Source organism: Rattus rattus, chromosome 1 (genome assembly GCF_011064425.1).
Source record: "Rattus rattus isolate New Zealand chromosome 1, Rrattus_CSIRO_v1, whole genome shotgun sequence".
Classification (NCBI taxonomy): Eukaryota; Metazoa; Chordata; class Mammalia; order Rodentia; family Muridae; genus Rattus; species Rattus rattus.
In genome coordinates, this window is record NC_046154.1 from 128,756,525 (window position 1) to 128,771,956 (window position 15,432).

The 15,432-nt window shown below is 38.9% G+C and overlaps 1 protein-coding gene across 1 annotated transcript in view; it reads left to right on the top strand.

Moving 5' to 3' along the window:
- The window catches only part of Necab1 (N-terminal EF-hand calcium binding protein 1), a 188,028-nt gene that overhangs the window by 150,845 nt on the left and 21,751 nt on the right, over positions 1-15,432 (top strand). The window contains exons 7-9 of the mRNA XM_032905585.1: positions 2,542-2,663; positions 6,264-6,340; positions 11,261-11,314. Coding sequence (XP_032761476.1) covers positions 2,542-2,663; positions 6,264-6,340; positions 11,261-11,314 — 253 coding nt within the window. The remainder of the gene's footprint in view (positions 1-2,541; positions 2,664-6,263; positions 6,341-11,260; positions 11,315-15,432) is intronic.

The following is a 15,432-nucleotide window of genomic DNA, read 5'->3' on the forward strand; positions in this document are numbered from 1 at the left end:
GAAAGGGAATAACATTCAAAATGTATATAAGAAATACTCAAGTTAAAAAAAAAAAAAAAGAATGTTCCTTTAATATTTTGCTGAAATACGTGGGTGCTGTTTCTGCATGAAGCTAAGGTAAAGAGATTAAGATAAGTGCATTGACAAATAGAGTCTCAAAAAAAAAAGCCTAGGTTTGACTTTGTCTTATGGGTCACATTTATGGGGAGAGTTTTGATCAAGAATAGTAAGCTTAGGAAAGAAAAACATAACATGTATGGCTCAAAGACTAAAGAGACACCATGAAGAAGAATGGAGCTAAATCATGCATTCAAAGATATTAAATGGAATTAAGGGAGTGGCAACCTTGAAGCAAGATTCCATCCAGCTAAGCTTATTGTTTATGTGCTTTCAGTTGAAAAAAGGATATTTATATCATGTCAGTCATTAGTATGAACTGGTTATTATTGTCATTTGTATATAAGAAGATAGAATTAGGTTTCAAATTGACAAGGGGTGAATTGTAATGGTTATTGTTGCATGTCAACTTGATTATATCTACAGTGAACTACAATCCAAAACTTATAAAGATCTTGTGAAAAGGTTAAAAAAAAAAAGATTTCACTCTGGGTATTTACAGATTGTTATGAATGTTCTTGAGGGATGAATGTGTATAGGGCTTTGTATGTTTAGGTGGGCAATTATATCTTATCAATCGGGAAAAAAAAAAAAGAAAAGGGGGAGGGAGATGGGATAGGAGGCTTATGGCCAGGAAACTGGGAAAGGGAATAACATTTGAAATGTAATTTAAAATATCCAATAAAAGAAAAATAAATTTTTTTAAAAAAATGTAGATTCTAAAAAGATTGTTTTACAATTATAAGGAGTTTAATGCTGATATTTTAAATGAATGAATGTATACCTAAAATGTCATTAATTCTAATTTTGAATGTATAAAATACCTGCAGGAATCGCAAATTTAAAAAAAAAGAAAGAAAATTGAGACCACTGATGTTGCGAGATATCAGTGAGCAGTGTTTGTTGATTCCTTTTATTTTTTGTGTGTGTGTGTGTGTGTGTGTGTGTGTGTGTGTGTGTGTGTGTGTGTGTTTTGCCCTTCTTTTGTTTTGCTGGCCTGGGTTATTTCTTCCTTATGTTTTCTTGTGATTAACCTCTTTAGGTTGGAATTTTCCTTCTAGCACCTTCTGTAGGGCTGGAATAGTAGGTATTGCTTAAATTTGATTTTTTGTATGGAATGTCCTTTTTTCCCCCATCTATGGTGATTGGAAGTCTTGGCTAGCATCTATTTCACAAAGAACTTTGTAATAAATCTACCTTATGACAAATGAAACAACCATAAGAAAAGTAATACAAGATAAAAACTAACAGAATCCTTGCTAATAAAAGATAATTAAGAACTCATTCTCACAAAGGCAAATGAGTGTTATAGTTGACTGCCTATAGTGGAAAATAAATATATAGAAAGTGGGTCAGTTGCTCAAGGGATTTCTCTAGCTAGAGAACTCTTAGGCCAACCTAAGTCCAGTGCAGCATCTCTAGGATAGTTCAGAGACTATCCTTTTCACATCATAAGCATGTGTCTTCCATTCTCACGTTTGCCACATGACTGAAGATAGTTTAAGTTCAAACAACCATGTTCTTCACGCCAACCAAGGGAAAAAGGCAAACTTTGTTTTTTCCTAAATCCATCACTTCAGCTAAACTTCCTTCTTGGAAGTTCCTCACAACCTCTCCGTGTATTTATCACCAGCTTGATCATTTCACATTGGAACACTAATAGAACACCTAAACTAAAAGTGCAGATATAATGATTTAAGAATGTCGAGTTCTGATAGGAAGATAAGTGGCACAATAAATACTTGCTAATAAATGTCTATGAAAACAGAGTGGAGGCACATTCAGTCATTTAGCTTTTTACAATGTGTGAATTTTTAGTAGAGTGGAACAAAAGTGTAAAATATTAATTAAGCAAAGAAAACTCCATAGACATTCTCAAATTGATGCAAAACACTATACATCATAAATACACATTTTAGTTCTATTAAAGACTTGGCCAGGCTGGAGAGATGGCTCAGCGGTTAAGAGCACCAACTGCTCTTCCTGAGGTCCTGAGTTCAATTCCCAGCAACCACATGGTGGCTCACAACCATCTGTAATGGAGTTGGGTGTGTCTGAAGACAGCTACAGTGTGCTTATATACATTAAGTAAATAAATAAATCTTTAAAAAAAAATCAAATGTTTAAAAAAAATAAAAAGACTTGAAAGACTTGGCCAATGATAGAAAGGCGGATTAGGTTACAAACTCAATTTTACTTGGGCTTAATTTTAAGAATAATGAAAATCCAGAACAGTCTCATCTTTTCGTTTGGATATTGTAGTAACAATGAGCCCGGCTATCCAGCGCACGTGTGCAGGCAGTATTCCTCCCACGTCACCATTAAATATCCCAGGAACCCCTAGCAGTTGATTCTTTAGGATCTCATCCTAGGAGAAGATACTGAAGCTCTGACAGTAAAGTTCAATGTCGACTCTTGTTTCAGGCAAGGGCCATCCAAGCCGGAAGTCTTGTCCATTCAATGGCCCGGAAAGCGATCCAGCCGCCGAGTCCAGAGACACAACAGTTTCTCCCCCAACAGCCCACAGTTCAATGTCAGCAGCCCAGGTAAGGCAGACTTCGACGCTTTTCCTCATCAAGTGGATAGATTAAAAACAGAAGCCCAGAATGCTTCCCTTTTACCAAACACTTGTGAAACAGAAGAGGGGAGGCAACCTCTTGCCAGTCCTGTGAGATCCTAGCAGATGTGTCTTGATAGTTCACAGACGGATGGACACAGCAGAAAGCACTCCAGCAGCCAATTCCCAAGACACTTGCACTGTAGGGCACCCTAGTTCTGAACCTGCTCCTCCACCTCATACCTTCTCCCTGTCCAAGTCTCCTGAGGGCTGTATCATAAACTCATCGAGGAATGTCTCAGGATTAGCCATAGTCGGGGCTTCTGAAGAAGCTTGTCAGGCTAATTCTGACTAGTAGATCTTTGAGTGTTACATGTTAACTGTAACATTTGCAGTTATCGTAAAATTGTTCTGAAATATGCCAGCTCATGTTTGCCCAATATTCAGGTAATTATTGTAAATATGAATGTATACAAGCACACCTGCACTTGAACACACCAGTTTAACATTTTAACACAAACACTTCAATACCTGACATTTAAGCACATTCCACTTGACTGAAGATGTCGAAGTGCACTTTTGAACAGTCTTACTCTACCCCAAATCCTTACATGAGGAATGTGTGGCCACATTCTTCCAGCTCACTCAGAAAAAAAATCAATGCTCACAATAGAAAAAGATTTGTCTATCATCAAATGGATTGTTAGCCCATTTTTATTGTCAAAGAAACCCAAAATCTCAATAGTTACCACAAACACTTTCCTCTTCCTCATGAGTAGTCCTCATGAGTATGATTGGCTGTGGTTTGGACACTATTGGCCAGGCCCTTGGCTAAGTTCTGTGCTCCTAGTGTAGCATGTTTCCCTCCTGGTAAATGTCAGAAGTATAAGCAGCCAGACCAAGATTATATAAATACATTTGAACTACAGTGTTAGTAGTTCAAACTTTCCATTGGCCGAATGAGTCATGCCAATCCTACTCATCATACTATGAGGAAAACTATGTGCCTCATTGGAGCAAGAGCTGTACATAGCTGCCCCTGCAAGACTTGCACAGGTGCTGTGCAGAAAGAGCAAGGAGTTAGCAACCAGATTCCAGACTGCTTCCATGGCTGGAACACGGCAGGGCTGGATTCCCAAGGCCAAACAGAGATTGTATTATTTCCATTTTAACCATTTAGAAAGCACAGAGCCAGTGAGATGCCTCCAGGAGAACACGTGTTTGCTGCCAAGCCTGATATCCTGTTCTCCAGAGTCCACATGGTAGAAAGTCAAACCCCGCAGCTTTCCCACAGGTTGTCAGCTTTTACATACATGCCTGGATAGATGGATAGATAGATAGATAGATGGTAGATAGATAGATAGATAGATAGATAGATAGATAGATAGATAGATAGATAGATATGATAGATGATGATGATAGATAGATAGATGATAGATAGATAGATAGATGAATGATAGATAGATAGATGAATGAATAGATAGATAGGCAGGCAGGCAAATAGAAGTGATTATATTTTAGAAAAAATGTAGAAATTAGTTATGGCCATGCTATCCTGAATGTATCAATCATTTTTAATCTTAGACGCTAAGTAGGGTGAGACCTGGTTAGTGCTTAGATGGGAAGGCATAGGTGAAGCTATAGTTCCCAGGGACTCTGATTTTTCTTAAATCTTTGTAGGCAATGAGTCAGCTTAGAAATATGCTACTTAATTTGCAAATTAAAATATTGTGCTCACTTTGGCAGCACATATACTAAAAGTAAACATACTGGGTTTTGTATCTAATGTGTTTTCTTTAAATCTATTTCTAATACCCCTTCCTTGATGCAGTACCAATATTTTTTGGTTTCTTTATTTTATAACTTGTTAGTGCATTTCTTCCTCTGAAAAGACAGATATAAAAGTATGTTTTGATACAAATCACTGTGCTTTACTTTTGCAATCTTAAAGATTAATGGTATTAATCTTTACTCTGCTATTTCTACATGGAAAAAGTGTCTTTCATAATTTAAGGCCTGACTCCATTTCTTTCTCTGCTAAAGCAAAGACTCAGAGCTGTGAATTCAACTTTGCCCTCATTTGAAGAAAAAGTAATGATTATAACTTTGACAAGCACTTGTAAGACATCTTGAATGAGCTGTCATCAGCACATAGGAAGTTAGGATGCCCAGTCAAGGTTTCAGACCATAATATCTTCCTTTACATCTTTCCATAATAGTAGTTACAATGTTATTACAAGCACTGCTTGCACAGTTTAAGGTGGTGTTTTCTCTACAGTCCAGAGAATGATCTATAACAGCCATATTTGATTTCAGTTGAATAAGCTTATTAAGTAAATAACAAGTCAAAGTAAAGGAATAAAGACAAAGATAGACAGAGAAAGACAGAGAGGGGAGATAGGAGAGAGAATATTTTCAAAATGAGCTCTCATGACATCCCACAGAAACTGACTGAAGGAGCCTTGTTATGGCAGCCAGCTGGAGTTACTTACGGATAGTCCCAGTAGGGTACCCCCTTTTCCAAGCTTCCAAGTTAAAGAACAAATAGCAACATCTAAAGATGAGGTCCTCAGACTGGGAAGCTGAGGCCATCAAGTGGAGCTCACGATTGAGCTTTCTCTTCGTGGATGTGCGTCCCGTATCTGAGGTTCTGGCTTTTCTTTTTCACTACAGGCACTCCTCTATCATGGGGAAGCAATAGTAACACTTGTTGGCAATGCTTTACCTGCTAGCACCTCTCAGGGACATAATGTGTTTACACTCGAGTCGTTCTAGTTCCTCCCTGCTGCAGTTAAAGAGCCTGCTCATCCCCACACAAGGAGCCTTGGAGGACACTTTTGAAACGGACATGCTTGGGGCTGAAATGAGTGGGGAGGGCAATCCCACTTCTCAGTGAGCTGAAACAGCACATGACATGGTTGCCAGTGTATGTATTACATGGTACCAGATATACAGATCTGTATCTATGCACATATATATCTACATTTATACATATTCGCATATGAAGTATATATACATACTATATCTATATATAATGAGTATATTTCATATACATGAATATAGAGCAACAGGCTCCAGTTTGCACTCTACTGTATACCTTTAAGACATGACTAAAGTGTCCATGTATTTCCAGGTTAGTCAGTGGGAAAGGAAACACCAGCTACCTTGCTCTTACACTTCTTTTGCATCACAGCTCCAAATCAAGGTTCTGATTTTATCTATTCCTGCCCCTGCCTTACAGATGAGTTAAGAATCATGGCTTTCCTTCTTTTTCCAAAGAAAAGTATCTTACCAGATCGTAAAACGGGCTCAGCAAGATCTGTTCTCTCGAGCTTCCTGGGCTAGTACAGCACACAATATTTTTTTTAAAAAAGAAACTTTTTAAAGAAGCAGGAGAGGCTTGTGAACAAAGCCAATGATACAGGGATTTCTACGAGTTGAGTATTTAGAAATCACTTGTGGGATTCATTTTTAGGAATGTGTTTAAAAGTCAGTGGCACTGTATTCCTCCTTCGGGGTGAAAGTATAGATAACTAAGCACCCAACACTCTTAAAATTTAACATTCTGTCTTTGTGATTTCCTGCCAAGCATTGTTAGAAGAAGACAATCAGTGGATGACCCAGATAAACAGACTCCAGAAATTAATTGATAGACTGGAAAAGAAGGTAGGTACCTCCCTCTCCCCCGCTCTCCCTCCCTCCCTCTCCCTTCCTCCCTTCACCCCCCTCCTGATCCAGTTTCCTCACTTTCTGAATATCCGTCCATGGCTGCCCCATGGGTAAAATAGTGTTAACTATCTAATTGACTCTGTGGATGTCTGGTTGGTAGTTACGAGGCCTTGTTATCTGATTGGTTATTTGTTTGCTTATTGAAATAAATAGGACATAAATAGGAAAACTCGGCGTTACATTTAAAATAAGGTCCAAGGCTGATAATTAAATGAAGTCTTTAGCTTATGCTTGGATGATGCTAATCAATCTCATAAAGACATACGAGCGAGGTCTTGGGGCTCTTTTAATTTAATTAGGGAGCAGGGTTATTCTTCGCTCAACTTCTAGATATCAACATACTAATTGACAATTTTAGTGTTAAGCCTTCCTAATAAGCAGGAATAGGATGAAGACATCTTTGGAGCAACATTGACGTTTCTAAGTAGCATATCATTTTGGTGGGGTTTGGTTTGGTTTGGTGTGATGTGGTTTGGTTTGGTTTGGTTTAGTGTGGTTTGGTTTGGTTTGGTTTGGTTTAGTTTGGTTTGGTTTGGTTTTCAAGACCAGGTTTCTCTGTGTAGCCCTGGACTCACTTTGTAGATCAGGCTGGTCTCAAACTCAGAGATTCACCTGAGATTTGCCTGCCTCTGCCTCCCAGCTGCCAGTATTAAAAGCTGTGCCACCATCAAGAGGAGGCATAAATAAGACAGTTTTGTGGAGCTATTCAGTTTATATCAAGTGTGGTAACACAGTAACAATATATAGTAATATAGTAACAATACATTGTTACTATGCTTGTACAGTTTTGAGGGTAAAGGCAACCTTTCAGAAAGGGTGTAAGTTATGCTTTTAAAATGATCATGACTCAATTAAGATTTTAGTTGTCAGTAATATAAATCATCTTTCTAAATTAATAAAATTGAGAAGTTTCTAGAAGGGTATGGAAATGCTTACAAAATCAAGATATTCTGAGACGTGTGTCAAAGAGCAGCCTTGGCTTGGAGAGTGATTCTGAGGAAAGGGTGTTGAGAGAGGTGAGACAAAGGACTCGAGGTCAAATTGTGGGTTACAAGCTTATGGCAAATGTTCTGCTATGACTCCCTAGACAGCACTCTGTAGGTAGCTCTTGGCTCTGTGGTCTGCTCAAGACAGCTCTCTCTTGAGACAGCTCTCTCTTACTAGAATTTTTTTCCTAAAAGCTCTCTGGATAGCTCATGGATTTTCCAACCAAAGTCAGAAAAGCTGTTACTAAAAATTCTTGGATTTTCCAACCAAGTCAGAAATCCTGTTAGAAAATTTCTAAAAGTATTTCTTGGGTTTTCAGATCAAAATCATAAGCCAGGGAACATTCTGAAAGAGTTGTGTTCCCTCCTCAGATAGCCTTCTCTGGATGGCTGCTAAAAAACATTCTGAAAGAATGTTTACTTTCTAAGTAATTCTTGGGAATTCTGACAAGAAATCCTGTTAGAAAAAAAAATTCTAATGAGCTATGAAAAATTCTAAAAATGAACTGCTATCACTCTGTGCTGACTCATCTCATGCAGACCAAAAGCTTGGTCTTTTATCTTTATATATCAATTCAGTCATTTATTCCAGGTTCCTTCTTAACCCTCCCACTAGTCAACATTCTGTGACCTTAGCCTCTTGACTCTTGGAAAAGGGACAGCAAGTACGTTTTGGTTTTTTTTTTTTTTAACATTGCAAAAGAACTCAGAGATCTGCCCACCTTGGTAAACTGAGCTTGGTGGGATCGCCACTCTCTAAATCTCTTTATTTCGTTCCTCAGCATCTTTCTGAGAAGCTGGCTCACGGTGCAGCTGCCTCTGTTCCTTCAGGTCTATGAAGCTCCTTATACAATTCCTATTCCATCCTTACATTTTTACACAGTTGAGAAATTATCTTTTTTTGAACTCATGTTTTCAGAGTTCTTTTCCACAGCCTTATGGGCTGTCCTGAAGGTCACAGCATTTTCCTATTTTGCTAATACATTAGACACACCCTCTCCTCCCAGATTCAGGTTATTTGTTGATGTTGTTAGGGTCACATGATAGCATCTGAGAGAAAGGGAGGGGATCATTCTAACAATCTCAGACCACTGCACTGATAGGAGAAAAGGTAATTCATGGGAAAGAAAAGTGTTGGAATAAATGTTGATTGACTAACAAATGAACATTTTATTTGAAGTAAAGTTTTAGTAGACAAAGAAGAAATCAATAGAGAAGGCAGTGAAAACACAGAAGTGGAACATCTCAGCTGAGTCTTTCACTTAGGGAAGCAGTGAGAACATGGCGAATTGGTGCCTGATCATGATGGGCATCAAGAAACAGACGTTTGGGTTTGGTATGGAGAACAACCAGACGCATTTATTATTTTTTAACTTATAAACGAAGACATAAGATCTTTTGATAGAAAATCATGCAGAAAGATCACACACTTTGTTAAATCAAGATCAAAATGGATTAAAACAAGAAAAGACGTGGCTGAGAGCTAAAGAAGTCATCTCCGACAATGATAGCAATTTCTGTTTTGTGTACCTGAACTCAGAGATGGAGCCATACTAAGTGAATGGAAATGAAAGCCTTAGGAGATTAGAAGTGGAGTTAAAAGCACCACCAGATAGAGAGGTATAGGGGGAAGGCACATAACTGGCAGAGGATTTCAGCTCATCAGAGAGCACTCGCAGAAACGGGAGGGACAAGTGATAGGCCATTTTTGATGCCATGAGCACCTCACTGCTTTCTGGGCAGCTGACTTTCTGGGTGCATCAATTTCAATGTACAAAAGAAAAAGGTATCTTTAATGGCCAGTAAGAGAGGTCAGGCTGGCAGGTCAGGTCTTACAGCTAGCACCACAAAGGTGAAAACTCAAGGACTAAAGATAGGGAAGGTTGCTGGAAACAATGTTCTCTCTGTACAGGAATAGCCAAATCCGAGGGAAGCAACCTTGGATAGCTCAGTCTTTCAGTCAGGGCATCTTCATTGACATTGGTCTCCTACTGTAGCAAACACATGAATTATAAACTATCAACTTTCCTCTTTCCTCTTATGAGAACTGAATTGACAACTGGGACTAAAGGAAAACTAGTGGCCATGAATATTAATTTTCTGATTTTGGAAGCCCTGGAAATACCAGACCCTGTTTTGAAAAAAAACAAACCAATGGAAAGACAAGTGTGCCTGTGTTAAATAAGTGTAGATTCTTTTATAGAACAAATATCTCTTTTTGAAGGAGCTTTGAAGTTCCAAGCAAAACTGTCTCTTCTTGGAGTATGAAATGTGTACGGTTCTTTTTTCCTGAAATGGCTTAAACTTTAGCAATACCTTTCTCCCTGTTTTAAATCAAAGTGTTGTCACATCCCTTTCTTTCCTGGACTTTTGTCTCTCTCTTCTCCCATGAAATGGTTTTATTGTGAGAGCAGCATCCGAGAGACTTGCTGAAAGCCTGGGCCTCCAGCTGTGTGGCGCTCAGCGTGAGCTGTCTTAACGAGTAGTGGAGCAGTACGGTTCAGTTTTCTTGTGTGACTTATTCTGTACTGTGCTGAATTAGGTTTCCAGAGAAAACTATCCAATTGCCAAGCCATGGCTAAGTGCATGTCATTTCACTGCTGACTCCCTTGTTTCCTGTGGTTGTTAGCATTGGATTTGATCTCCCTGTTAAAAGGAAATGTACCTGAGGCAGAACATACATTTCCCCCTGTCTCCTAAGTATTTATGATAATCCTTCCTAGACTATAAACTAAACATAATTCCACTCAAGGGGTTGGAGGTTAATAATATTTGTGATTCCTCTCAATGTTTTGGGATTTTGTTTGGTCCTTTCTCATCTCCATAAGTAACAGTGGAAAATGGGGATTGCTGAAGGTATACCCATGAATCTTACAAAATACTCTCAGGGCCAGGGGATGGCTATAGCTGTAAGATGTTCGCCATGCAAAAATGAGAGCCTCAGTTCAAATACCCACAGCCATGGGTACCAGGAGCACCCATGAATGCCATCATTCAGCTACTCTTTAATTCTGCAATGGCTACCTACTGTGTGCCTGGCAACATCTGGCAATAGCAGTGCAGAAATGCTTAAAACAGGTAAATCAACTTGGTCTCTAAAGAGACAGACAAAAATATACGAAAGAATCTACGAAACAAAAGTCAGATCATGAACTTCAGCTGAACTCAGAAGTCAGCTATGTGAGTAGATGCAAAGCTTACACACTTAAACAGAGTGGTCTGAGAAAGTCTGTGTAAAGGATGCTACTTTAAAACTGAGTGTGAAAGACATACTCTGTGGTGTGCACATGACTATACACACACACAGAGAGAGAGAGAGACAGACAGACAGACAGACAGACAGAATTTTAAATTTTTAAAACTCTTTATTTTTAACAAATATTAGTAGTATTTTCATTTATTTTTCAATTCTCCAATTTTAGTAAGAAAAGCTTGTGTTGGAACATAAAAACATTATTACAGTAGACAAATATTTATAATGACCTCCCAAGGAAGGGAAAGATGTGATAATACTCACAATAAAGGCAGTAGCCAGTGAAGCTAGACATGCTAACTTTATCCCTCCTCTGAATGCATTTCTAGTCTCATCCCCCTTGATGCCTGATGACATCACTGAAGTGAAAGCAGTAACAACTTGGACATATCATAAATAGCGCCTTAGAACTGACTTTTAATTATGATGTAGTATCGCTTTATTAGAACGGCTCAATTTTTAAAATGAGAATGGGTCTATCTCCCTTCAAATAAGAAAGTTCTCTGGGCTTGATATAAGCCATGGAACAAAACTATCATATGGTTTTATGCTGGTTGATTTTTGTTAGATAATTGTCATCTTTTTCTTTTTCTCTGCCTTTACTTCCTCTGACTGAAGGATCTGAAACTTGAACCCCTGGAAGAAGAAGTTATTGAAGAGAACACTAAACCTGTGAGTGGTTTCCATCTCAATTTTTCAGAAACACTGTGAAGACAAAACTTACTTTCCTCAAAATCTAGTACCTCAATGCTAAGTTGAAACTTAAGGGATGAAGGGACACGTTTCACCTCTTCTAGATTTACCATGGCATTTATTATCCTAAGTATTAGTTGTTGCTTCCAATAAGAAGAAAAATTTCATGGCATGCAAAAAACATTAAGATAAGGCTGTCATTTGTTACTAGTTACTAAACTCCAGGAACACAGTTCACATAGAGATTTCAGAACAATCACAATTTCCAAATAAGCTCCTTCACTCTTTGCTTAAAGGTCTTCTTTTGCTTGGCTAACTTGGATTCCTGAGGGCCTAATGCTTCACATTAAGCCCTAGTTGCTCGTGTGAATAACTTGTCATGTACAAGGTGCAAAAATGAAGTTTTTATGCACATATGAGACAGTGGCTTATTGCGTTATTGCATTATTGAATATGAGGCAGAGAAGGATAGCGTTCAGATGTTATCATAAAGAAATGTGGTAAACACCACTAGGTTGATTGTGGTAAAGACCTAAGCTGAGGGTTGGGGATTTAGCTCAGTGGCCCTGGGTTCGGTCCCGGCTCCGGAAAAAAAAAAAAAAAAAAAAAAAAAAAAAAGACCTAAGCTGAAACCTAGTCCTTGTATATCACGGTATCTCCAGCATTTAGTTTAAATCTAGGGGTCTGTGAAATACTAAGAGATCAAATCATTAATCTTCAAGATAGCCACATGGGGCTATACTATCAGACTCATTTCATAGTTGAACAAAATAAGGTGCAGAGAGAGCTAAGTTTACAGCCGAACTGCTGAAGTCCAACACTGAACTTACACTCAACACGCTAGTAGCACTGTCAATGCAGTATCTCTTGGATTTCTTGACGGAGCTAAGCAGCAGATTCTGGCAGTAATACACGAGGCAATAGGTCTCACGTGGGAGGTTTGTTAAAGGGAGTGGAGAGGGGGGGACACAGAGGCTGCTTCTGGGAGGAGGAAAGGAAGAAGGGGTAGGGGAAGGAAAAACGTGGCTTTTAATCGGGCAACGTGGTGAATGCTCAGGAGGACCGGAGACAGGGCAACTACGGGAATGTTTTGCCTCTGGGCAGCTAGTGATGACACGTCTTGTCAACAAGTCCCTCCGGATGGCCAGGAATGTGCCTGACTGCTAACATTGTCACAAGGTCCCCTTGGCTGGCCCGGGAGGTGCCTGATTGCTAACATTGTTTGGGGATGGGGTGGGGCTCCCCTTGGGCTGGTGGAGGAGGTGCCTGATTGCTAATATTTCCTACCACTGCAGTAGAAGGCTGTGGATTAACAGGTGATTTTTTTGTTTGTTTGCTTGTTTATTTGAAATTTTTCCATCATGAGAACAGAGGGGTTTTTTTTCCATCATGAGAGTATTTGGCAGACTTATTTAAACATAGAAAACCTAAACATTATTGTATCTAACTTTCTGAGCGCTGAACCATTACATCATGATAAATTCAAGATGTGTCATTCATTCATTCATTCATTCATTCATTCATTCATTCATTCATCCATCCATCCTAAAACCCATTTCCCCCATCATCCCAAAGTAAGAGACGTAAGGTATTTTTAGTGGTTTTTTTTTTTAATTGGTTGTTGGTTATTTATTGGTGTACTGGTTTCTGCTCTAGCTGGTGATGTGAACCTGGGAAAGCAGGCCTAAAATTGAATCAGATAAAGTTTCATGCAATAGGCGAGTTTATTCAGAGCATCAAGCAATTTATACACTCTAACGGTTAAGAAGAGTGACCTGAGTAAAGTGCACAATCACAAGGACAAGTTTCACGTGGCAAAAATGTGTGTTTCCAGAGAGGCACATGAATAAACACAGCTGAAGTTAGCTCACCCCTGTCTGCTACAAGTAGGGGAGTAGAAAAGCACATTTCAGGAATAGTTCTGTGCTTAAAAAACTGAGGTCACGAGACTCTAGTGTTGTTTTCATGTAGTTTTTGTTTGTTTTTGGTTTGGTTTGGTTTGGGGTTTTTTTTTTTGTTGCTGTTGTTGTTGTTTGTTTATTTTTGTTTTTTATGATACAAGTGCTTCTATTTCAATCTTCTGTATCCAGACTTAAGAAAAACAAATGACTTGTTTAAGGACTCATAGCCAGTAAGAGTGAAGCCAATTCAAAGGGTATTTAACTGACTCTTGAGAAAGAAGAGAGAGAGAGCAAGATGGTAGAAACTGTAGTAAATTTCACAACTGTTCAGTACTTTAGAGTTTTTAAGGGTACCTCAACTCTAGAATGAGTAAATACATGGAATTCATTTTTAAAAATTCACTAACAGTCATTTGCTAAAAGCAAAAGCATTTTTCATTTTTTTTTAATTTCATTTAATCTTTTTTTTTTACACTCCAGATTTTATCCCCGTCCTGTCCCACCCTCTGACTGTTCCACACTCCATACCTCCTCCCTCCATCTCCACTCAGATATCCCCACCCCCTAGACCCCACCTCACCCACCAGACCTCCCCACTCCTCAGGGCCTCCAGTCTCTTGAGGGTTAGGTCAATCTTCTCTGACTGAACCCAGACCCGGCAGTCTTCTGCTGTATGTGTGTTAGGGGCCTCTTATCAGCTGGTGTCTGCTGCCTGGTTGGTGCTCCCGTGTATGAGAGATCTTGGGGATCCAGGTTAGTTGAGATTGTTGGTCTCTCTCCAGGGTTGCCCTCCTCCTCAGCTTCTTCCAGCTTTTCCCTGATTCAACCCCAGGGGTCAGCAGCTCTGTCCATTGGTTGGGTGCAAACATCTGCATCTGACTCTTTCAGCTGCTCATTGAGTCTTTTGGAGGGCAGTCATGATAGACCACTTTTTGTGCAAGAGCATCTTTCATTTTAATCAGCTGACCAAAAACAAAAACAAAAACAAACAAAACAAAAAACTGAAGGACCATCTATGTGTCAGTCTAGTGAAAGTTCCAGAAGTAAATTTGTGAATACTATTTGTCAGAAAGCAGATGAGAAGGGAACAGTTCTTTAAACTAAAATCAGTAATGTGATAAAGGATATTATAAAAAAAAAGTATGCATTTTCATAAGGGGACATGATCTAATAATCTAGGGGAACAAAGAGGGGATAGCGAACATCAAAATAAAAAAAGCTTCTAAATCTACACGTTAAAGCTCACATGAACTCACAGGGATTAAGGCAGCATGCACAGGGCCTGCACCAGTCTGCACCAGGGCTCCCTGCTTATACTATGGCTTCCAGTTTAAGATTTTAAATGCAATTCCTAAGAATGTGAATGAGCAGGTCTCTGCTTTGTCCCTTTGGACTCTTTTCCTTCTGTTTGTCTGGTCCAACTCTAATGTGATAGCTTTGTTGTATCTTATTACATTGTATTTTGTCATATTTTATTACTATCCCTTAGAAACCTGTTTGTTTTCTACTAAGAGGCAGAAGGAGGGGGCAAATGGGAAAGGAAGTGGGGAGGAACTGGGAAAAACTGGTAGGAGCAGGGAGAAGGGAAGCTGCAATCAGGATATATTGTGTGATTTAGAAAAGAAAAAAATATCTTCAATAAATGAAAGAAAAAAAGGTAAAAATAAAGATTTAGTTACGATATAAAAAAAAAACATATTTTACTTCTGAGATCATACTCCCAGCACAATTGTAATGAGCAGGACATGTTAAGTAGAACGGCCAACAGTAGATGCTTATTCTAGGAGCCATGTAAGTAAATGCAACTTGAAACAACAACCACAACTTTTTGGGTAAGGAATTCAGATGGGATCAGTGACATGGATCTTGGGACCCCCATGGCTTCTTTTAGGTATCTAAGGCCAACTGTGCATCTGTTTCGCTGGTGTTGGGCAAGCCATTCACACATATAGAGATTCAGAACTACTCCTTGTGGGCTTAATTCACAGTATATCATCCGGTTTTATGCATAAATCTGTATTGAAATTGGGCCTTCCCCATTTGTTTATGTAGCTCAGCAGTTTGTAGCCTATAGGTCGTGACCCCTTTGAAGGTCACCTATCAAATATCCTCCTGCATATCATATATTTACATTGTGATTTATAAGTAGCAAAATTACAGTTATGAAGCAGTGAGAAAATAATTTTATGGTTGAGG